General features: G+C 40.8%; 2 protein-coding genes across 3 annotated transcripts; both read right to left on the bottom strand.

Annotated features, from left to right (window-relative positions):
• Positions 1 to 5,114: 5,114 nt before the first annotated feature.
• Positions 5,115 to 14,780, bottom strand: cabz01093075.1. Of its 2 annotated transcripts, none has more exons than XM_034102026.2 (3): positions 14,645 to 14,780; positions 7,686 to 7,769; positions 5,115 to 7,306 (listed from the first exon to the last, which is right to left on the bottom strand). In XM_034102026.2, the coding sequence occupies exons 1-3, from the start codon at positions 14,680 to 14,682 to the stop codon at positions 6,271 to 6,273; spliced, it is 1,158 nt and encodes a 385-aa protein (XP_033957917.1). In that variant the 5' UTR covers positions 14,683 to 14,780; the 3' UTR covers positions 5,115 to 6,270. The 2 variants fall into 2 exon arrangements, with proteins under 2 accessions (XP_033957917.1, XP_071061931.1); XM_071205830.1 differs by having other exon boundaries at positions 14,508 to 14,771.
• Positions 14,781 to 15,287: 507 nt separating this feature from the next.
• LOC117460385 (C-C chemokine receptor type 1) lies at positions 15,288 to 21,985 on the bottom strand. The gene is made up of 4 exons (XM_071206142.1): positions 21,542 to 21,985; positions 17,044 to 17,190; positions 16,775 to 16,946; positions 15,288 to 16,305 (listed from the first exon to the last, which is right to left on the bottom strand). Exons 1-4 carry the CDS (start codon positions 21,862 to 21,864, stop codon positions 15,589 to 15,591), a joined length of 1,359 nt encoding a protein of 452 aa, XP_071062243.1. The 5' UTR covers positions 21,865 to 21,985; the 3' UTR covers positions 15,288 to 15,588.
• Positions 21,986 to 22,345: the final 360 nt, after the last annotated feature.

Below are 22,345 nucleotides of genomic sequence, written 5' to 3'. Positions count from 1 at the left end.
GTCCACACAGCGGCGGCGTGCATCATGTTTCGCCGAACTGCATTGTGGGAGCGAAGCGTAGATTTGCTCGCGACGAAAGTTAAGCAATGTTTAACTTTTGAAGCTTCGGTGGAAGCGTCAGCCAATCGAATCATATGCCAGTACAAGCTCTAGCCAATCAAACCGCGTGCTTGTGTGTCCGGGGCGGGAGATTCATCTGATTGGTTGTTGGTCGAGTTTCAGCCTCTCTCACTTTATCCTTTAGTTTTTCTCTTTCAGCTTTATAGGTGACACAATTTAATAAAACATGTTCCACATTTCCCTTACCTCCACAGTTCCCACACTTGTCACTGTTACTTTCCCCCATGACATACAGAGTACCATTCAATGCTGTGGGATTTAGTCTGAGTCTAGCTATCATGATTTCCTCCCTTCTGTTTCTTTCTTTATAAATATTGATTGTCTTTTGAACTTTATGATACTATTTGCCTTTTTGGTCTTTCTCCCACCTTTTCTGCCAGATATCCATCCCTTTCTTCTTACAGTTTTTCTCGATTGCTAACACACAATTTTTTTTAATTGCTCAGTTTCTCAGAATGTTCTGAGAAACTGAGCAATTAAAAAAAAAATGTGTGTGGTTTTGTGAATTGTGTTTAGTGATCACTAAACACAATTCACAAAACCACACACCCAAAGTGCAAAACTCCTCATTTTTCCTGCTAAATGAAGAACTGCACTCAAAACTACATAAACACTTACCAAATGCAAACTTTTGCACCAAATATAACACACTCCATTCATAATACTAGATTGTTTGACCACCCAGCTACACACTGCTGAGCATAATCTAAAGCACTTTCCTCTGTTATGGGCTGTGCTCTGTACATAGAGGTTTCTGCAGAGAAAGATTGCTTGAGTTTACAGAAATACAGTAAATGAAGAAATACAAATGAGTTGTTGAAAAAAATCACATTTTATTCAAAAATAACATTGTGCAACATGCATCTCAGCACACAGCTACTATGCTTCGGATCTCTCTAAGTGTGATGGCATTGTTTGCCAAAACCCAGTTTGTAACTGCTGCTTCCTGTGCCTCATTGAACATCCTTAGCCCACCTGCACCTCTTTGTTTCTCAGTCCTTCAGGTAAACAACAAAGATATAGTGGTCGGTCAGTGTCTGTGTTGCATAAAAGTAAGTTTACCACAGTGCACAGGATTTCTGTACAGTTATAGTATGCAACATGCCAACAATTCAATTACAGTAATGAAGTAAATACGTTTCACACAACAGATATAAGCACTGATATATCATGAGAGTATTCTTCTTTGTCCACGTCCTCTCCCTCCAGCTCTACCTCTACCTCTCATTCTTCCTCCTCTCACTCTCACCCCACCTCCTCCTCCTCCTCCTCCTCCTCCTCCTCCTCTCACTCTCAGCCCAGCCCTTCCTCTTCCTCTTGCTTCCATGTTGGCTTCCATGTTGGCTTCCATTGTTGCTGTAAGAAAGTACTCACCTGTGGTCTTTTTATAGTGCTAACATCCTGATTGATGAGCCAACAATTATGCAATCAGGTGTTTGGTCAGGTGGAACGTGTTTCTTGATCATTGGTCCATGTGTGAGGCATTTTGAATATCAGTGTTTTAAACCTGCTAACACGTGACCTTAGGTCAGATTCCTGTGTCTTACGTGGAGTAACGTGTGCAGTGGTTTGCAAAAAGTGCCATGTTGATTTGCAAATTGTGTGAAAAGCTGAAAATGTGTTAAGAGTTTTGGAGATTTGAGCCGATGTTTTGCTCTTTGAGTGTCAGTTAAAATAATTGTGCTTCATGTATAATTTTAGTGTGTTAACAATCGAGAAAAACTGTAATGTCTCCTGCTCGCTAGGTGGCAGTGTAACTAAAAGCTGTTCGCGATCCACCATTAAAAAAGAGAAGACGGGTCCAGAAACTGCGGTCCAGAAACTGGGGTTAGGGTGGTTAGGTTAGGTCAGTGGTTCTCAAACTTCTTCTGTCATTCCCCACTTTGAATAGGTGGGCCTTTTCAAGCCCCACCTGTTCCTCATCGCTCCAATAAAATGGTAGGCCAAGCTTAAAATTGTCAAATGTATCGTAATCTTTCAAAAATAAAACAAGTCGTGAGCTACTTTTACTCCTCTTTTCTTGTTTTTTGCAGTGTATATTTAGCACATTTTAACATTATTACATGCTTACCTTTAACCTTTGTGTGCTGTTTGGGTCTGTGGGACCCATTTTCAGTGTTTACTAAAATAAAATGCATGCAATTTAATTATTTTAACCTGGTCCCAGGTGGAAAAGAGAAATCTCCAACGAGGCGTTTTGGGGCAGCATAGACAGGTCTTTTCTGTGTTAGAGTTTTACTCGCTACAGGGTGTACTTTCAGGGTTTTTGACTCTGCAGAATGTTTACATGCAGAAAAACCTTCATAACACACAAGGGGACGGGTAATAACCAGAAAAGCATGACATGGGACCTTTAATTGAGTTTATTACTACTATGTTACTCATAATAATTGATTGCAACAATAATGTGTTCAGTTTAACCTACTGCATCACCAATACAAAATATAATAAGGGCTCTTTTGTGTTTTTTTTGTTTTGTTTTTACATGTTTCGCCAGAAATGATCCTGCGAGAGGCTGTGGAGACAGCAACCTACGCCTTGTGTTGATGAGGAAGAGCAAGAGAGCCTTGGACAAGGTGAAGGGCTGTTTGCTGCGTACCATAAGAGGCAGAAGAAGGATGTTGGGAGCACTGCAGCTGCACTATCTCCACATTGCTGACGGACAGAATGTCCTTTTGTTCTGGGCAATGAACATGAAGGTCCTTCGCTGTTCAAAGTGGCCATCAGAGTTTTGGTAGTGCCTGCCTCCAGTGCTCCGGTGGAGCGAGTTTTTAGCCATGGTGGCATCATCCTGTGACCCCATCGTGCACAAATGAGTGACTGACTATCGACCAATTTGGTCTTTTGTAAATGCAATGTATTATAGGGCCCTGTGATAATAGAAAAAGTGTGGGTGAATGAAACTGTTACTTAATTGTATGTTTATGCAACTGCTATGTTTCTCAGCTTGTCGCTTAATCTTGGCAAATGTGGTCTCTTGGACCTTGAGATTGATGCATCTATAACTTGTGTTTTTCACTCACTCACTCGGTCTGACAATAACAAACACACACTTCACATAGTTTTTCATAATAAAAAAAGATACAAATTGTGTGGCTGAATTAAACTGTTACTTCACTTTTATTTTATGTGTATGCAACTGTTATGTTGAAAAGCACATAATGACTTGTTTAAGACTCGGTTTTCAAAGTTTAGGACTTTGGTGTGTCTCGCACCGTCGGCCGTGACACGCCTTATTTGGCCTTTCATCGCCGACGCATGTTGAATCGGCCGTGCGTCGGCCACAGGCAGTCGGACAAAGAAATCACTCTGATTGGCTGTTCAGCTAGCTAGCTAGCTAGCATGAGAAGCGAAACGGTTGCTTGAGAATGTCTTCCACAAACAACACTCCAATGGCTGATAGCTCCAGTACCGCACAAAACATGTTTTCGATGGACGAGAGTGAAAATGGAACGCACACACTATTTGTTGTTTGTTTAGATCACGCAGTCTGTTCTTCTTCTCTGTCTGCCACTCACGCATGCGCAGTTCCTACGTGCTCGGCTGAAGTCTTGGCAGTGTGTTCCAGTGCAACACATCAGTCGGCGTCAGCGTCACTGAGTTCTCTGGTGACTGCTTGGTGTGTCAGGGCCTTCACATTCACTTGTTGCTGCTTGTTGACAGGCAGCCACATTTCAGAGGTGCAGGAGAGCGAGGCTCCGATGCAGCAGTGGAGCTGCTGCACAGGGAGCACGAGACAAGGATACAATGGATAAGATCTTAAGACAGTGTATGGCTCAAGAAGACCTAGGTAATGTCACTCCAATCAGTGTATCCTCGGTTATAGCTCCTCGAGAGAGCCTCCTCGATCCTCGGTCTCCTCGATGTACATTTAGAGAAATGGGATGTCCTTCAACATGGCATGCTGAAATCTATTTCCGGGTCACTACCGGAGCGTCGAGGAGGCGGAAATTAGATAAATGGGAAACGTTCAAGGTGTCAAGAATGACTCGGGATTTGCAGTGATGTGGCTTTGTCTTTTTTTGCTTGATGAGCCTAAACTGAGAATTGCTACCAATGATTGCTTGGTGTTTACAGAGCCCATCCCCGAGTGTGACGTGGAGCAGTGGAACAAAGATGTTAGGCAACGCAGGAAGGAGCTCTATGACGCCAGGATGATTTCTCACTGGGAACCCATGGACTCCATTACAGATGTAGCACCTCATTTCAGACTCCAGCTTACAGCTTCCTGCCTACGACCTGCCTAAGACCAGTATCGATGAATGTTAAGCCCTCCCACTATTCACACTATTCTATCTATATGGCGCTGGTTTTCCCTTGAGCGAGGGTAGATCACGTACCAAATCACGGCCCATCACGTTTCAAACTGTCTGAAATGAAGCGCTACATCTGTACCTCCCCCATCATAAATAAATCATCTTATCCTGATCCCTCTCTAAACAAATATTTCCGTTTTTATGATCTTGTACTTCCCATAATCTGCCATGATCTAACGTCACAATAATATATTACTGTAAGGTTAATGTTTTGCATGTGAGTGAATATGAATGTGACCACAATGGTATGTGTCCTAATAATGCTGAATTGTCCATTGATTTAGCCATTTAAAGGGACAAGAATGTCATCCTCAAAGGCATATACTGCACAAAAATGTACTTCAGTATATAGAATAGAAAGGAACTTTTATTTTATTGAAAATAATCTGGTATACATACTAAACAAAACATAAACTTTACAGAAATAGTCTTATTTTGGCACATTCAGTCTACATTATAACAGCATGGTTACTGTGAAAATAAAGAAGAAATATAAACATTAGATTCAAAGGTTTTATTGTCATGTGCACATAAGCACATAAGCTACAGTGTATAAATGGCAATGAAAATATTATGACCCAAGCTCCTTCAACGATATATAATCAAATACAAATAAGAAATAGTGCAAGAAGTTTATATGCATGTAAATAGAATATGATATACAAGAACATAATAGGAAATTTATATTGTACATTTAAGACTAAATTAAATATGGTTTATTGCGGTGATAACTATTTAGATAAATAAGTAGCAAAGTATAGCAAATAATGAATCACTTAAGATACCACCCTCTATTTTTACCAATGAAACTGTCAGCAAACAAAAAATAGACATATTGAATACTAACATAAAATGTATATACATATTGAGGAACAAGCTCAAAAGGTGAAAGGAACCTATCTTGTATTTTCCGTGAGTCTAATGAACGCCTTGAACTGTAATGATTGAATGTGATGCTTTCAGTCTGCATGACAGAATACAGGGTACAGTCGTTTTTGGAATAATGTGTTTTTTTGTGGAATGCTGAATAATTTCACTACAAATGTATGCTTTAAAAACGAATTTACAGTGATAATGCGCGTTTGTGCACAGGGACTGCTAGTGTTAAACCAACCACTTACTTCCTCCTTTTTCAAGTTGTGGTTTCCTCTAGTTCTATGTTTGGTGCAGGTCTGCTGCTGCATATGTGAAACTTGCATTGGTTTCCAGCTGCACCGGGGACCTTTTGCCGTGCAATAACTTCATACACAAAACCAACGCAGACTTAGTGGTGTTTCCGCTAATGAATGAAAGGAAAGATCAGTATCTGACTTTATCTTTGACTTGTTGCATTGCGTCTGTTAAATTGGTAGGTGAAGATTAATTGAGGTTACCGGGGTTTATATGCTGATGTTTACAGGTTTTGATTTCATCCAGAAAAATAACTAAAATTGTTACTTCTGATCCATTCTGTTCCAATCCAAACTCGGTCATAAATCTCACATATCCAACACCGTATTAACAGTACAACTCGTTATATTTATGTGATAACATTTAAAAAGATATAATGTATTTCCATGCATGTGACTTCAATACAACATCCTAAAACCATAAAATCATGTCTGTGTCTCTAACAGAATCACATACACTCCACTGTATTCTTACAAATACATCACTGTCTAACTTAACTCCCACTCCAAAATGTATACCCTTCATTAACCTAAACCTAATTATGAGTGAAGTGAAGTTCTAAAATACAATATAAAAGTTGAGAATTACCTAGTTTTGACTTTGCAATACATGTCCTCATTGTAGAGATGACCAGGGATGGAGATAGCCATAACAGGAACAGACATTAGACAGCAGTGCTCCTCTCGTCCATGCTGGTGGTCTGCGAGTACACTGATCTGGTAATTCTGTCCTGAGGTATGCAGACCTTGAATATTTTACACAGTCTGCAGGGAGCCCTGTTTATCAACCTAAACAGGTGCCTCCTGAACTTCTCCCCAACAAACACATACAGGATGGGGTTAAGGCAGCTATGAGAGTAGGCAATGGCCTCAGTGACCTGTAACGCCAATCTGATGGCTTTGCTGCTTTGGCAGTCAGAAATGATTTTCAATAGCTCCAGTGCTTTGAAGAGGGATGCAATGTTGTAGGGGACCCAACAGATGAAGAAAACAACTACCACTATGAGAACTAAACGGATGGCCTGTTTCTTGGATGACTGGCTGTTCAGCAGCCTCCAGACAATCTGTGAGTAGCAGAAGCCCATGATGAGAAGTGGGACAAATAGACCCAACATGTTCATTTTAAAAAGGCTGAAGATCCTCCAGTAGTGAGAGTTGGGAAAGACGGTGTAGCAGTCCTGAGTTGCATTAGGACCTGGCTGTTGTTGGAGAAAGATCAGGTCAGGGAAAGAAGCCATAAATCCAACCACCCATGTAACAGCTCCTGCGATCATTCCAAAGGACCTCGTCCGGGCTCTCATAGCGTAAACAGCGTGTACTATAGCCAAGTAGCGGTCGATGCTCATTAGACTGATGAAGAAGATCCCACAGTAAAAAACAATGTGATAAATACCCAGGACCGCTTTGCACATGGCATCCCCAAAGCGCCAATGGTCCCGGGCTTGGTGGGCTAGGAAGGGAAGGGTGCACACCAAGAGAAGGTCAGCTACAGCCAGGTTTAAGAGGCACACGTCCGTCATGCTGCGGAAGCGAACCCCACGTGTTAAGACCCAGATGACCAGACAGTTACCCAGAAGGCCCGTGAGGAAGATGATTGCATAGAGGGCGGGAAGAAAACTGGCCCCGTGTTGCTGATACACACACCTCCCAACAAACGTCTCATTCTCATAGTAGTCATCATAGTCATATTCTGGAGTAGAGCTGTTGAGAAAAAGTGGACAAAGACAGTAAGGAAATATTAATGATGAGGGAGATGCCATTATTTCAGCTCAGTTTATTCAATCTACAAACATTTTGCTTTCAAAAAAGCTGTAGCTGTGGGCAGTACAATACTAAGCTAAGCTACAGGATAATGATGTTGTGTTCTTGCAACGGAATCTGAGAAACTGTCTGCAAAAGAGTTACGAACTTAGTGAGGAATGACATGCAGAAACTGAAGAATCCAGCTACTGATAATCAAAATTCGACTACGTAGCCTGGAGTACAGTTACACAGTGAAAGCAAGGGAGGCACAGACTGACACAACTGCAAAATAAAGAGCATATAAACGCATGTGTTTAGGCAATAGGTTAAATCTTACTTTGGATAGTCTTCTACAGATGAATTCTCACTTATTCCAATGAAACGAGCGACAGTAGGGACAGCTGCGGCCATGGCCCAGATCCTGAAAAACAAAACAAAACCATGACGTCATTTGTGAGGAATAAAAACCCACACCCTGGATCACTCCAGTGTTTTTGTCTTTATACAACATTTATAAAGATGAATGTTGCTTTGCTACAGTCCAGATTTTATTTTTTAATTATCTCTTTTTTGTTTTACAACTCCCTTTTTTGTTTAAGTACAGGGCTTCTGAAGTGGTTCCCTAAAACTAAACCTTTGGAATTTTGTATTGAACTTGTTTATTTTAGAATGTAACCTGTCCTCTTCACACAGCAGGGTAAGGACCAATAGCTACTCCAAAAGTAAAAGGCTAGAGGGAAAGCTAACGACTGGGCCTGAAACTCTGATTGTGGGTGACTCTGCTGTAAGAGATGTAAAAGGTCTGTGTAGTAACAGACACCAAAGTACTCTATTTTCCCAAGGATGTGGTCTCTGACTTGGCTGAGAAGATCTTGTATATTGGGGCTGAACATCCGACTGTAAACAATGTGGTACTTCACATTGGAACACATTATGTTGTGAAACAACAGTCAGAAGTGCTGAAAAAATACTTAAATGTTTGTTGGAAACTGTCAGCTCTCTAAATCCAGAGGTGTTCATCAGTGGCCTTCTACCGCCAGTCAGAAGAGGAGTGGAGAGATTCAGCAGATTGTTTGCACTGAACACGTGGCTTTCAACTGTCTGTACTGACCATTCTGTCCATTTTATTGACAACTTTAACTTTTTCTGGGACCGCAGACATCTTTTTAAGGCAAATGGAGTTTGTCTGAACAAATCAGGAGTGAAATTGTTTATCTCTAACGTATTCATCTGCCTACGTCATCAATATGTTCCCTTTGCCAAGGACAATCAACAAGAGGAATCAAAACATGAGAAAGACACAACATATCGCTCAGAAAACCTTGAAAATCTATTACTGCACCCGCCTGAGGAATGTCTTGATTATGGGAGACAAATGGAGGAGTACCCACCGCCCTTCACCCCCCCTATCACCTCTGAGGATACTCTTCCTTCACCCCACAGCTCTCTCTACTCTCCGTTCACCCTTTCACCCTCGCCCACCCTCCTGGAGATCGCTGAACACATGAAGGAGATACAGAGGGTTGGCACCGATTCCTTCCTGGAGTTCAATAACCAAACTAAGGCGATACGCAGGGCTGGCAGCATGTCCTTTACCCCCGCTCCTCCACGACGCCCATCAAAATCACCGAAGCAGAGACGGGCACCACCTCCCCGTCTCCGTCACCGTGCCTACGTCAACCATCTCCTCCCCCTGGACGCGCACCAACACCCCCGTCGCCATGCCTACCACAATCATCCGGACCAAAACGAATGTGTGTGAAAAAAACGCAAACACTGACTGATATATGCTGGATCCATGGCTCAAGGGCGTATTGCACTCACAACTCTTTCCAGGACATGCCAGGGCCCTGCCTGCCAGTAGCTTTGCCGATATCTGTGTTGATAGGTAATAGATTAAGAGCGGTGAATCAGCTTAGACACAGGAAGCGCTCAAAAGTTTGTGTGAGTTTATCAAATTTAGAAGTGATTCCATGTCAGCCACAGCTTGTTACAAAAAACCTGACTGATAGTGTGTTTAACAAGCTTAAACTATTTTATTAAATGTCAGGTCTTTGGCAGGTAAAACATTTTTAATCAATGATTTTATCACTGAGCACAATCTCGATTTTATGTTTTTAACGGAAACTTGGATTGAACAAAATAACAGTGCAGCTGTTCTTATCGAATCAACCCCTCCCAACTTTAGTTTTATGAGTCAGGAAAGAATGCATAAGAAAGGGGGTGGAGTTGCTATTCTGTTCAATGATTCCCTTCAATGCAGGAAGACATCTTATGGGAACTTTGCTTCTTTTGAATATGTGGCCCTTCAGCTGAAATGCTCCTCTCGAGCTCTGTTCCTAAATATCTATAGACCACCCAAATACTGTGCAAGCTTTTTTGATGACTTTACTGAACTGCTGTCTATAGTGTGTATTGACTTTGACCGTCTAGTCCAGGGGTGGGGAACCTCCGGCCTCCGGGCCGTATACGGCCCGCGAGACAATTTGGTACGGCCCTCGAGGTAATTTATAAACACACGCAAAAAATACAAAAATGAAAGAAATCTAGACCGCAAAAAAATTAAACAAGCGATTGCTTGTTTTTCCTGGCCAAGGTCAGGGTCCTTGAACACAACACGAGCCTAACGTGTCATCACGTGGTATATGTCTCGACTGACAGGGGTTCAGTTCTGACGGAGAGCACCAGAACGCCACTCCAGCACTTCAGAAATGTCAGTACCCATAAGGAGCCGTACACATGCCGCAGTTTCTGCGTGTCTGTGTCTTAGTTGTAAGCCAGTGGCGATCTGTTCATCTGTCATACTGATCAGACAGTCAATAACTTGTTGTTATCATTAGCGTCTGGTTAGCTAGCTATGCTAACGAATAAGAAGCTTTTTCTACAACCAGTGAGGTAAAGGCACATCTTTATATGATCATTATAGTTATAAAAAAATAAGAGAATAAAGTAAACAGGTATAAAATACTATATGACAGTTATTAATAAAGAAGAATACAGTTTGAAAGGGGAGTGATTTGTCAAAATCCATAAATTAAAAGAAAATCTGCTTACAGTTGTGTTTCATCTGGCTGTTGAGAGATTATCCATAGATCTCCTAATGTTGCTCTCAAAGTGCACCAGATTGATGCTTTTAACTTCAACATTTAATCTTCCCAGGGGAACATGCCCCCCGGACCCCCCTAGAGGAGGTTAGGTCCCCCCCCACTTAAATCATGTTCACATGGATAGGAAACTAAATACATTTGCACACATGTGTGCAAATGTGTGTCCATATCTTTCTGTTTTGATGGTCACGCCACACCCTGCACAGCATGCATACGCGAGTCATGGTGAGATATCTGGATTAAGAGGTTGCTTTTTCTTTGCACAGAATGAAATGAATGGGCTGTGATTTTAGTTTTTTTAAGCAGAGGTCAATAACTTGTACGGCCCTCTGAGGATATTGTAAAAATTGAAATGGCCCTTGAGAGGAAAAAGGTTCCCCACCCCTGGTCTAGTCATTGTTGGTGATTTTAACATCCATGTTGACAACCCCCAGGACAGAGGGGCTAAAGAACTGTTTTGTGTTCTTGATAACTATGGACTGATCAGCATGTGAAGGAGCCCACGCACAATAAGGGGCACATTCTGGACTTAATTATCTCTAAGGTTGTGGTGACTGATGTTGCACTCTCTGATCATTCCTGTGAGCTCTATTCACAATTTTTTTCAAAAAGAGGTAACCACAAAGCGATATTTAACTGAAAACACTAGGGAAATGTCTACTCAGAATTTTTCTTCCACAATTGCCCCTGCTAACATCTCAGTAAATGAGCTAGTAGATCAGATTAATTCAAAAATTAAAAATGTTATAAATTCCATTGCTCCAACTAGGGTAAAGGAAGTGACTGGGAAGAAAATATCTCCATGGAGAAAGGCCATGACCGTGAAAACAGAAAAAAGAGAGTGTCGAAAAGCTGAACGTAGGTGGCGAAAAACAAATCTCCAGGTGCACTTTGAAATCTATAAAGAGAGACTTGGCCTTTATAATTTGGAATTGAAATTTGTCCGACAGTCTTTCTTCTCTGATATTATTGCCAAAAACAAAAACAACGCACGTGCATTGTTCGCTACCGTCGACAGACTAACTAACCCCCCAGTGTCAGTAGCCTCTGAATTTCTATCCACCAGGGCGTGCAATGAATTTGCCTTCTTCTTCACTGACGAAATTCAGAAAATCAGACAAGCAGTCAGTGCCTCTGCATCAGGTACAGCAAATGTGTTGTCTCTGTGTCCACTTAACATCAATTCAGACACCATGACACAATTCATCAGATTAATGATAAAAACCTATAGAGGACATACAACTTCTGAAATCCTCCTCCTGCTGCCTTGATATTATTCCAACAGGGTTTTTCAAAAATGTTTTTCCTTGCATGGCCTCAGATCTACTTCATATAGTAAACAACTTCACTCAGGTGTTTTTCCACAGGCCCTGAAAACTGCAGTCATTAAACCGCTCTTAAAAAAGTATAATCTAGACGCTTCAGTAATGAACAATTACAGGCCCATATCAAACCTCCCATTTCTAGGTAAAATCATTGAAAAAATAGTCTTTCAATAGTTGAGTAATTTCTTGCATTTAAATAACTGTTTTGATGTGTTCCAGTCAGGCTTTCGTCCAAACCACAGCACTGAGACTGCTCTTGTAAAGGTCTTCAATGACATCCACTTAAACACAGACAGTGGCAAAACTTCAGTGTTAGTATTATTAGATCTCAGTACTGCGTTTGACACTGTTGACCACAACATATTACTAGTCCGACTGGAAAACTGGGTGGGACTTTCAGCAACAGTTCTAAATTGGTTTGAATCCTACTTAAAGGACAGAAACAACTTTGTTTCTATAGGTAAATACAAATATGAGTTGACAAGTATGACATGTGGGGTTCCTCAAGACTCCATCTTGGGGCCTCTTCTCTTTAACATCTACATGCTACCACTGGCTTAGATAATGAAAAACAACAAAATAAGTTACCATAGCTATGCGGATGACACCCACATTTACATAACCATTCCACCAGGAAACTATGCTCCAATTCAAACACTAAGTGCATTGAACAAATCAATGACTGGATGTGTCAGAACCTTCTCCAATTAAACAAAGACAAAACTGAGGTAATGGTCTTTGGAGCCAAGGCAGAACGTATAAAAGTTAGCGCTGAGCTTCAGTCTGCGATGTTCAAAACAACAGATAAAGCCAGAAATCTAGGTGTAGTCATGGACTCTGACCTGAGTTTCAACAGTCACATTAAAACAGTTACTAAATCAGCCTACTATCACCTAAAGAACATATCTAGGATTAAAAGACTAATGTCACAGCAGGATTTGGAAAAACTTGTCCATGCTTTTATCTTCAGTAGACTGGACTACTGTAATGGTGTCTTCACAGGTCTCACTAAAAAATCTATTAGAAAGCTGCAGCTGATTCAGAACGCCGCTGCTCGAGTTCTCACTGACACTAAGAAAGTGGATCACATCACTCCTGTTCTGAAGTCTTTACACTGGCTTCCTGTGTGTCAACGAATAGATTTTAAAATACTGCTGCTGGTTTATAAAGCTTTGAATGGTTTAGGCCCAAAATACATTTCTGATCTTCTGCTAAATTATGAACCATCCAGATCTCTCAGGTCTTCAGGGACTGGTCAGCTTTCTGTCCCCAGAGTCAGAACTAAACATGGTAAAGCAGCGTTTAGTTATTATGCTCCAAATATCTGGAACAAACTCCCAGAAACCTGCAGGTCCGCTGCAACTCTGACTACTTTTAAATCCAGGCTGAAGACTTTTCTTTTTGTCGCTGCTTTTAATTGAAACTGAGCCGTTCTGTTCATCAGTAAAGTGGAACTTCTGTGTGAACTATTCATATCTTAAACTGCACTGTAACTTTTGATTCATGTACTTTTTATTCATGTATTTTTTATTTTAATGTTTCTTTTATTATCTTTTACTGTTTTTAAATGCCTTTGTCTGAATGTCTTTCATTTTTGTAAAGCACCTTGAATTGCCTTGTGTTGAAAGGTGCTATATAAATAAACTTGCCTTGCCTAGAAGATTATTTCCTTCCCCTTGACTACTCATTGGAATGAACAGACAGTTTGAATTTGTGCGAGTAAACTCATTTGTTTAAAAAATAATATCCAGGAGGAATTGCACTCTTCCTTTACCTTAGAAACACACCAAAGCACTAACTACTCTTTGTATTTTCTTTTTACAATGTTAGACTTAAATCTAATTAAACAAAAAGGTCATCATTCTTATCTCCTTACATAAGCCTAGCATTTGAAACATTTGATCATTATATCACTTTCTTGTAACATTTAGATTAGGTTTTTAAAGCCCTTAATGGGCTTGGTAGGTTCAATGGATAGGTGTTTGCCTTCCAGAACACTGCACTTTATTAGTTTACCCAGCAACCACTGAAAAGGAGTCAGATATTGAAGCCTTTGTCTGTTCAACTCAAAGCGATGAGATGCGTAACCTACAGATGTCAGGGAAGCTAGCTCACTATTTTTTAAAAGCAAACCACCAACTTCTCTCGTTGCTACAGCCTTTAACTATCCATCACTTTCCTGATACAGACCTGAACATGTATTTACAGAGTTTTTGCACAAACACAGTTGTTCGGTCAGCTTTAAAAACATTTTAAAGTATTTTTTGTGAGGCCGACAAAAACCAAACCACACAGATATATGAGCATCGATGCAACATATATGGCCATGCTAGTTAGTGGGGTTACAATAGATGGAACAACAAGACATACATTTAGTGAGGTAACGCTCTCAGACTGTATTTATAATGAATTAAAATACTTAAAAGTAAACACATAAACAAAATGTAGTTTTAAAAATCCATAAGGAAAAAGTATATAGCACCATGTCCCAATCAGCTGAATTAAAATACTTGACATGTATGTTCTGTACAACCTCATAACCACAACTGAAACTCTTGGCTGGACTTATAGTATGAGGTCATTTCTAATGACTCACAGCTGGAGTCAAGTAGGGTCAGAGTTAATCAATTAATTTCAATATATGTTAAGCTTATTTCCAACAAAGATATGTACATGTTCTTATTATAAAGCATGTGCATGTAAAAAATGAAATACAAATGTACCTACCAGTGATGTTAACAAGATAGCTGAGAGTGGTGTTTTATTCTAGACCAAAGATGCTGAGGTGGACGGCCAGATCAAATAAATGATCAGATATGTAAGCAAGCTCAGAAAGCACTGTGTGCAAACCTATTTTTTCATACCTCTTTGTGGTGTGCAACCCGTTAAACATCACTTCCATCTCTTAACCAAACCAGGAGGGCTTGCTTGCAGGCTTGCCTAGAAGAGTGATATATTTGTATGCATATGTTCGGTGGTTTGTAGCTTCCTGGTAAATGCTTTCAAACCGTGCATCATGCATGTAATATCACACAGTGTCTGTCGATAACCATAACCCATAGTCGACAAATGCAAGCTCTAAAAGATGCAATGCAAACCGGAGCAGTATTGGAGGATTGAAGAGTTTTTCATGTTGTATGTGTTTTTATGTTTGGAATAAAGACTCCTGAAACTGCATAAGTGTAGTTTCAAAATAGCGCCATGTAAGGGAAGCAAATTACTTTCTCTGTGTAGGGACTGAGGTTCTAACTAATATCTGAAGCGAGTGAGATGCTTGTTACAGATTTAAAAACAAAAATGCACCGTTTTTAAATTAGTCAGTGGTTTTTAAATGAGTTAAGGAATTCTGCTCTGCACACTTCTTGGAAAGTACTTACAATCTACCAAGAAATGCCACAAATAGATTTAAAGTGATGCAATGCTGTGTCAAGATGCACTTCTTTGACATAACACACACATCTCAGAATTATGTTGTTCTCACTTATTATAAAAAGAAATAAGCAAGCACATTTTATTTTGTCTTAGTTTACAAAACAATGGAATTTGACAAAGACTAATGTACTTTGAATTTCAAGATTTCCATACATGTTTCATAATATCTGTTACACTTTCCAAATAAAAACATCCTTTCTTCTTGTTCACCTCTTCGAAGCAGCAACCACATGCAACACATACACACACACACACGCACGCACGCACGCACGCACGCACGCACGCACGCACACACGCACACACACACACAAATACATATACACACACACACACACACACACTGCACAGTCTTTGTAACAATGTGTTTGTAGCATTCTTAATAATCAGATTTTACAGGCGTGTTGGACGTCTCTTTCTCGGTGGTGTCTCTGTGGCTAAGAGTCCCTCTGCTCAGCTGCCTCCAGCAGAAGTACCTAGTCAGCGCATTACGCAGGGACTTCCTAAACTTCTCCCCTACAAATGCATAGATGATTGGATTCACACAGCAGTGAGACAGTGCAATGAGTTCAGCATAGCTCATTGCAGAGTTGATGGCTTTTTCAGCCTGGCAGGTTTTCAGGGTTTCCAGGAACAGCTGTAGAGTTTTAAGAAGAACCACAACATTGTAGGGGACCCAGCAAATGACAAACACGCAAACTATTGTGAATATTAGCTTTATAGCCCTGTCTTTTTTGGAGTTCCTGGACTTGGACAGCACAACAAGTATTTTCACATAGCAGAAAATCATGACGGGGAGGCCCACAAATAGCCCCACTGTGTTTTCGCTGAAGTTTCGCAGCATCTTCCACAAATGCTGACTCTCATGTGGGTAGAATGGCTGGCACACTGAGCTGTTGTCGTCTGGATCTATCTCCAAGGCGGAAAATCTCAACCCAGGGATTGCCATGATGACTGAAATGATCCAGATAGTGATGCTGGCTATGATTCCATAGCGAAGTGTGCGGGCTCGCATGGCTGCAACAGCATGGACAATAGCCAAGTAGCGGTCCACACTCATAAGGGTCACAAACAGATTTCCACTGTAGAAGCCCACCTGTTCAAAGAAGCAGAGGGGGAAGGAACATCAGAATCCGGTTAACCTGGCCTCAATTAGGTTTTTCATACATTACACAGCAGGTGTCTCGCAGAGCTGACAGCTGTTGTTCGTTACCATAGAAAACATCTCATCTCACCTTTTATTTTTAGCAGAATATACCCCGCATTATAAAAACAACTAGAACTGTAGGGAGACAGGTGCGCAACCAACATATACAATTTTTGCAGAATCATTATTTACTTTGCTCCACTTTACCCTTAAACCCTTAGACACGGCACTTGTAGAAGGACGTGTTTTTTTTATAGATAATTGGTAATCGGCATGTTTTAATATGTTCTGCTTTCTGAACTAATAAGTACCCAAACCCACTGAGTTTCAAACTTGAATTATAATGGACTTCTTATGGTTTTGTATTCTAAATGATAGAAATGGTTAAAAGGAAGAAAGTAAAGAAATAAAACGCCACCTGATAGACTCCTGTCAGCAGTTTGCAGGTTGCGAGGTTCTGATAGTTGACCAAGAGGGGCAGGGATGCAGCCAGTATGAGGTCAGACAGAGCCAGGTTGAGCAGGCATACGTCCGTCATACTCTTCAACTTTATGTACCGGATCAGAACCCAGAAAATAGTGGTGTTGCCGTGAAATCAATTCAGATGATTTATCCATACTAAAGTTTTTCTCACAATGTGGAGATACTTTTTCCATTTATCTGTAAGATTCTTGTTTGAACATACCTAGCACACTTAGAAAAAACAGCATGTAGTACAGCATGTGCAATATTGTGGTTCCATTGGGCAACTCTGGACCGCCATCCTGATCACAGGTGTCATTGTAATCATAGTCCAAGTACGGAAATGACTCATACTCTGATATATTCATACTGCTGTGTGAGGAGGAAAAGAACATACGCAGATTACTTTGGGTAAACACAACGTGACATGCAAGGTAAAAAACCCATGATGTACCAAATATATCTAGCATGACGCATAAAGTTGAAAAAAACATTGTGGTTGCTTGAAGCAACAGATGTTGGGGTGTGGGTGACTAGGTGGCATCATACTATCCACAATGTAATTCAATATTACCCCAATTACCATTATTCAATCACTAAGTCAAGCAGCAAAAAATAAAAATCATATGATTTACATATAACAATAAAGATGTTAGTATAACACTTCAAAGATTCACATTCTCTACAATGTCATCATTTATCTTTACATGTTGGTGAATAGGCTTACTGGTTTGTGTGTGTGCAATGGTAAGTTGTTCTAGTACAATCCATGTTGGTATTAAACCAGGGCAACCCATGTCTACATCAATTGTTGAAGTCTGATGGGTTTCACCAAGTGATAACACGGGTATTAGGGGCACATAAGGTACTGGATAAAACAGATACAAATATAGAGTTTTTTGATAAAACCATAAGTAAAGTAAATCATTGAGTTACTGTATGGTTGAACAGCTCTGTCCTTTAAAAGTAACCTAACACAAGTAGTTTGATCTGCAGTTTGTCATTTAAGTGTTCCTCCCAGACCTTCATTAATAAATTAACAAGTACAAAATAGGGACAAAAATACAAAACAATTTAAGCTCTTATTGAGTCTTATTAGTTATTTCAGCTTTTCTCATCCAAAACCGCATCCTGTTATTCACTATCTCCTTTTATAGACTTCTCTCAAACATCATAGTTAAATAACAGAGGGTTTGGCAAAAAAAGCGACCGTGTTGGATGATTATAGTTATTCCAGACAATTCCTAATATTCCTGAATTTCTCTATAGATTTACATGAATATCTTCCGATTGTAATGTGAAGTCAAAGCGGCTGAATCATTGAGATAGTTGTTCCTTTTTGCTATCATGGTTACATTGGTCCACAATCATGTCGAGTGGACTGTATTTTCCACACTGAACATTTTGTACTGATACTAGCCTCAAATTACAAAGAAACTATTTGAAAAAAGAACATGTATGAATAAATGCGAGGGAGTTCAGAGATGTTAGTGGACTTTCCTGCCCTTTAAGTTGAAATGTTCACATATAATCATCAGTCCCTGACTAATGTCTGAAAAGTTTCCGTAACAAAGTTCAAAGGCTTCTGTGTCAAACCTTACAAAAGATCCAAATCTGATAGAATTCTATCGTTATGATTTTGGTGTTCACTGTAACTGATGATAACTTCACAATATTGAACCTTCTCCCTATGTACAGTAATGTAAGAGGTACAACAAACATTATCAACAAACATCAACACTTTAGATTCAGAAGTAATACACAGCTGTCTATGAATTTCACAAACTTCCTCCTACTCTGACCATAGTCAAATGCATGTGATCTCTTTTAAACCACATCTCAAAAAAAATTCTTTCACTATCAAACATTTGCAGAACCGACTGCCACACCATGTCGACCCCCACTTCCTGTGGCTGACGCTGTTTACGCACATGCCTGTGCACTAACAATCCTCCACTAGACATATAGGTGTAACACTCTATAGATGTTTGAGGCGGTTTATTATATATCAACTAGACGTTTGAAAATGGAAATGTGCTTACCGCATGCCAAAATCACTGTTCCTGAGTGTATATTCTGGTGTGCTGGGCATCAAGCATACATGTCAGCCTGTCAACTTGCATTGCTCTCTTTTTGTGTCAAATCCTGCTGCAGAGCACATTTCTCGTAAGGTGGTAACTCTTGGTTTTTGTTGTTTCCTCTGCTTGGTGTTAACACTGTGCAAAGGTGTCAGTGTGGTTTCTCAGAAATGTTCCTTTGCATCTGTTGAAATGTAGCAAAAAGTGAGTAGGGGAATATGTATTCTAATGAGGAGCTTTTCTTTCTATATGTGTTCTGTTCACTTTGGAAAGTAGCTTTCAGCTCACCAGGAGTAAGAGATTTTTGTTTGAGTTTTATTTTTAATATGTAAAACTTTCGCAGTTAAAATTAGAATTCAAATGAGCTTGTATGTTTAAATGTTATGCAACAGATTAACGGTATATCAAAATTCAGATTAAAATGGTTCAACATAACTTCTTTAAAGGAATGGTCCACTCATTAGATAATTAATCAAAACTTCAGTATTTAGTTAAACGTTATGTTTAAACCATACCCTGAAGAAATCAGCGATATTCCCCAGTAAATAATGATTTTATAGCTCTTTTTTATCAAGACCTGTATATTCCGTCTGGCCGCCGCCATGTTTGCCATTTTCAGTAGTCACGTGATGGTCGTGACGTCATCCATGCGTTCACTTTGTCAACACACGGAAAAATGGTGGAGTATTTCAGTTCGGACTCGTCAGCAGAGGAACAAGTTTTGACCAATGTGAAGAGATTGGATGGGGGAATTCATCCATACATATCAGTATGACAATACGACACCCACTGTCCTTAGACCCTCACATCGTACAAGGAAAAACTTCCGAAAAAACCCACAGTTTAAAGGGAACATGGGAGAAACCTCAGGGAGAGCAACAGAGGAGGGATCCCTCTCCCAGGACGGACAGACGTGCAATAGATGCCGTGTGTAAATTGAAAAGATAATACATTTGCAACATAGGCAGTGGCGTAGCCAGGAATTATTGTGTGGGTGGGCCTGGAGAAATGTAGGTGGGCCAGGGGGAGACATATTAAGCATGGGGTCTGAGCTGAAACTTCATTAATGATTTTTATTAATGCACTAATAGAACATAAGCATACATTAGCAGTGAAAACAAAAAACATAGGCACGGCGGCCTCAGAATGTGTGTAGAACTGACATCCACATAGGGATGGGTATCGTTAAGGCTTTAACGGTACTACTACTTTTATCGATGGCGCTTATGCTTATGCTCCAGGTTCAGTACCAACCACATCATAAAGTACGCTGACGATACAGCAGTGGTGGGACTCATCAGGGACAACAACGAACAGGCCTACAGGGAGGAGGTGAAACATCTGACAGACTGGTGTAACACCAACAACCTGATGCTGAATGTTGATACAACAAAAGAGATTATTGTCGACTTCAGGAACAAAAAGCACTGTCACCCACCACTCCACATCAATGGCACAGCAGTGAAGACTACAGCCAGCACCAAGTTCCTGGGGGTGCACATCACAAGCAGTCTGACCTGGGGGGTATACTGCGAAGCAGGATTTTCGCTTAGCCGGCTAAATTCAGGGAAAACTCCGGCTTTCCGGTCATCCGAAGCTGGTTCTCTTTTTAGCAGGCTAGATCTCCATGGTAATATATGCTAAGCAGCTAACCTGGTCGGGACCAGGTTAGGTTGCAGGCTAAGAGCTCAACTCAGTGAAAGCACCGCCTGCTGACCAATCAGAGCTCAGTGTGCGGAGTTTAAAGCGATCAAGTCATATTACAGGAGAAAGGAAATACAGAAAAACTGCCGTCGCAGGAAAGACGGCCGGCAAAAATCACCGACTGTGTGAACGTGAACATCAATAGAATATCACCTCCCATCTTCAGAGCAATCTGACTATTATAACATTAGCGTTAAGAAAGCTTACTTAAATATCGGCCACAACATAAGTAACCGGATCAGAGTACATTAGCCTACAGTCCGCGGCATATCACTTCATAAGGTATCATATATCTCCTTATCTGAGTCAGCTGAGCCGTATCTGGCCGTGCAACACTCACAGTGTCACATACTGTATGCAGAAGTATTATTTTAAGCAACACATTAAGTTGACGAAACACTCGAGACAAATGTAATTGAAGTCAGATCGTGTTTTAGACGGGGCAGTGATATCATAAACCTGTTAATGTACGCATTCAAACACTTTTTCTTTTGCCAGCTGTATTCACCTTGCAGTGCAGCTATGTGGCTTTTATCCTGGATAAAGTGTTTAAGTCATGGATGTTTAAAGTTTAACTTCTTCATTTTTGACTAGTATTAAAGTTCACTTTTCATTCAGGAAGTATGACGCTGTGCTGTCAGTACGCTTCTCCATGTTTGTGATTGGTCGAATGCTCCAAATACCACCCCTTTCATGTGAACGCGCACCTAACTAGATAGGACACGGCTGGCTTGAGCGATCCACTTGATAACCAGCGTCGTAGTACAGTTTAGCGAGAGCGCGTATGTTTTGGATTAGGCCAACCGGCTAACTCAAACATATCCAGGTTAGGTTGAACCAGGTTCGTAGTATAGGCCCCTGGTCCACTCACACTACATCACTATTTAAGAAGGCACAGCAGCGCCTACACTTCCTGCACAGCTCCCCCCTCCCATCCTCACCACGTTCTACAGAGGAACCATAGAGAGCGTGCTGACCAGCGGCATCTCCATCTGGTCGAGAGACTGCAACGCCAAAGACTGGAAGTCGTGGATGGAGCTACAGAGCTGCTAGAAAGACAGTCCAACCCGGTGCATTCCTCCGTCTGGATGTGGAGCACTTTGGCTAAATGTTTAGACACATTGCTCGTGTTACCGCCCTCACATGCTAAACTCTTATTCCACTTTTGGTAACGAGTATTGTCCACATCGACACGGCTATAGTTTAACCACACCTCGGAGCGCGTTCTCTCTGCCATCTCCTCCGTGTGTGTGTGTTGCTGCATGTAGCAGCTGCGTGTGTGTAAACTGCCCCGCCCCCTCGCACACAGACGGGGGATAGATCTCTTAAACGGAGTTGGCGACACTTAAACTGCAATGTAATGTTTGTAGCAATAATACATACAACATATATCGGGGGCACAGGTTGTTTATCCTTGACAGTCGCACAGTGGGCACACACTGAGTGTTTTCATATTCAGCAAATGTGTACACGCTAAACTGCAGACCTCAAGAAGAAATAATACTTTCATTCACTCACGGCAAAAGTTACTTTACTTACTATAAAAAGTCACGGTAAAAAAATGCACTCCCTATTCCATTGTCATGAAGGTGGAATCTAACTATATCCAGAATAAGTTTTATTGGATCCAGGCTAGAAACATGTTTATTTCTGCTGTAAAGTTGGGCATTTTAACATGGGGGTCTATGGGAATTGCTCCTTTTTGCATCCATCCCCTGTCGGCCACTAGATGAACTGCAGTTTGT

The sequence above is a fragment of the Pseudochaenichthys georgianus genome, chromosome 16 (assembly GCF_902827115.2).
Source record: "Pseudochaenichthys georgianus chromosome 16, fPseGeo1.2, whole genome shotgun sequence".
NCBI lineage: Eukaryota > Metazoa > Chordata > Actinopteri > Perciformes > Channichthyidae > Pseudochaenichthys > Pseudochaenichthys georgianus.
This window is presented reverse-complemented; position numbering and strand designations above follow the sequence as displayed.

What these genes read in the sequence shown, in the direction of transcription:
- LOC117460385 (XM_071206142.1), bottom strand. Translation starts at nt 21,864, where the DNA reads ATGCAGCAACACACACACACGGAGGAGATGGCAGAGAGAACGCGCTCC. An exon ending in TGGTTCCTCTGTAGAACGTG is followed by an intron (nt 17,191 to 21,541) that starts GTGAGGATGGGA and finishes CTCCTCACACAG; the next exon opens with CAGTATGAATATATCAGAGT. An exon ending in CTGTTTTTTCTAAGTGTGCT is followed by an intron (nt 16,947 to 17,043) that starts AGGTATGTTCAA and finishes GAATTGATTTCA; the next exon opens with CGGCAACACCACTATTTTCT.
- cabz01093075.1 (XM_034102026.2), bottom strand. Translation starts at nt 14,682, where the DNA reads ATGGAAGTGATGTTTAACGGGTTGCACACCACAAAGAG. An exon ending in GGGTTGCACACCACAAAGAG is followed by an intron (nt 7,770 to 14,644) that starts GTATGAAAAAAT and finishes TTTGTTTTTCAG; the next exon opens with GATCTGGGCCATGGCCGCAG. An exon ending in TCTGTAGAAGACTATCCAAA is followed by an intron (nt 7,307 to 7,685) that starts GTAAGATTTAAC and finishes TTTTCTCAACAG; the next exon opens with CTCTACTCCAGAATATGACT.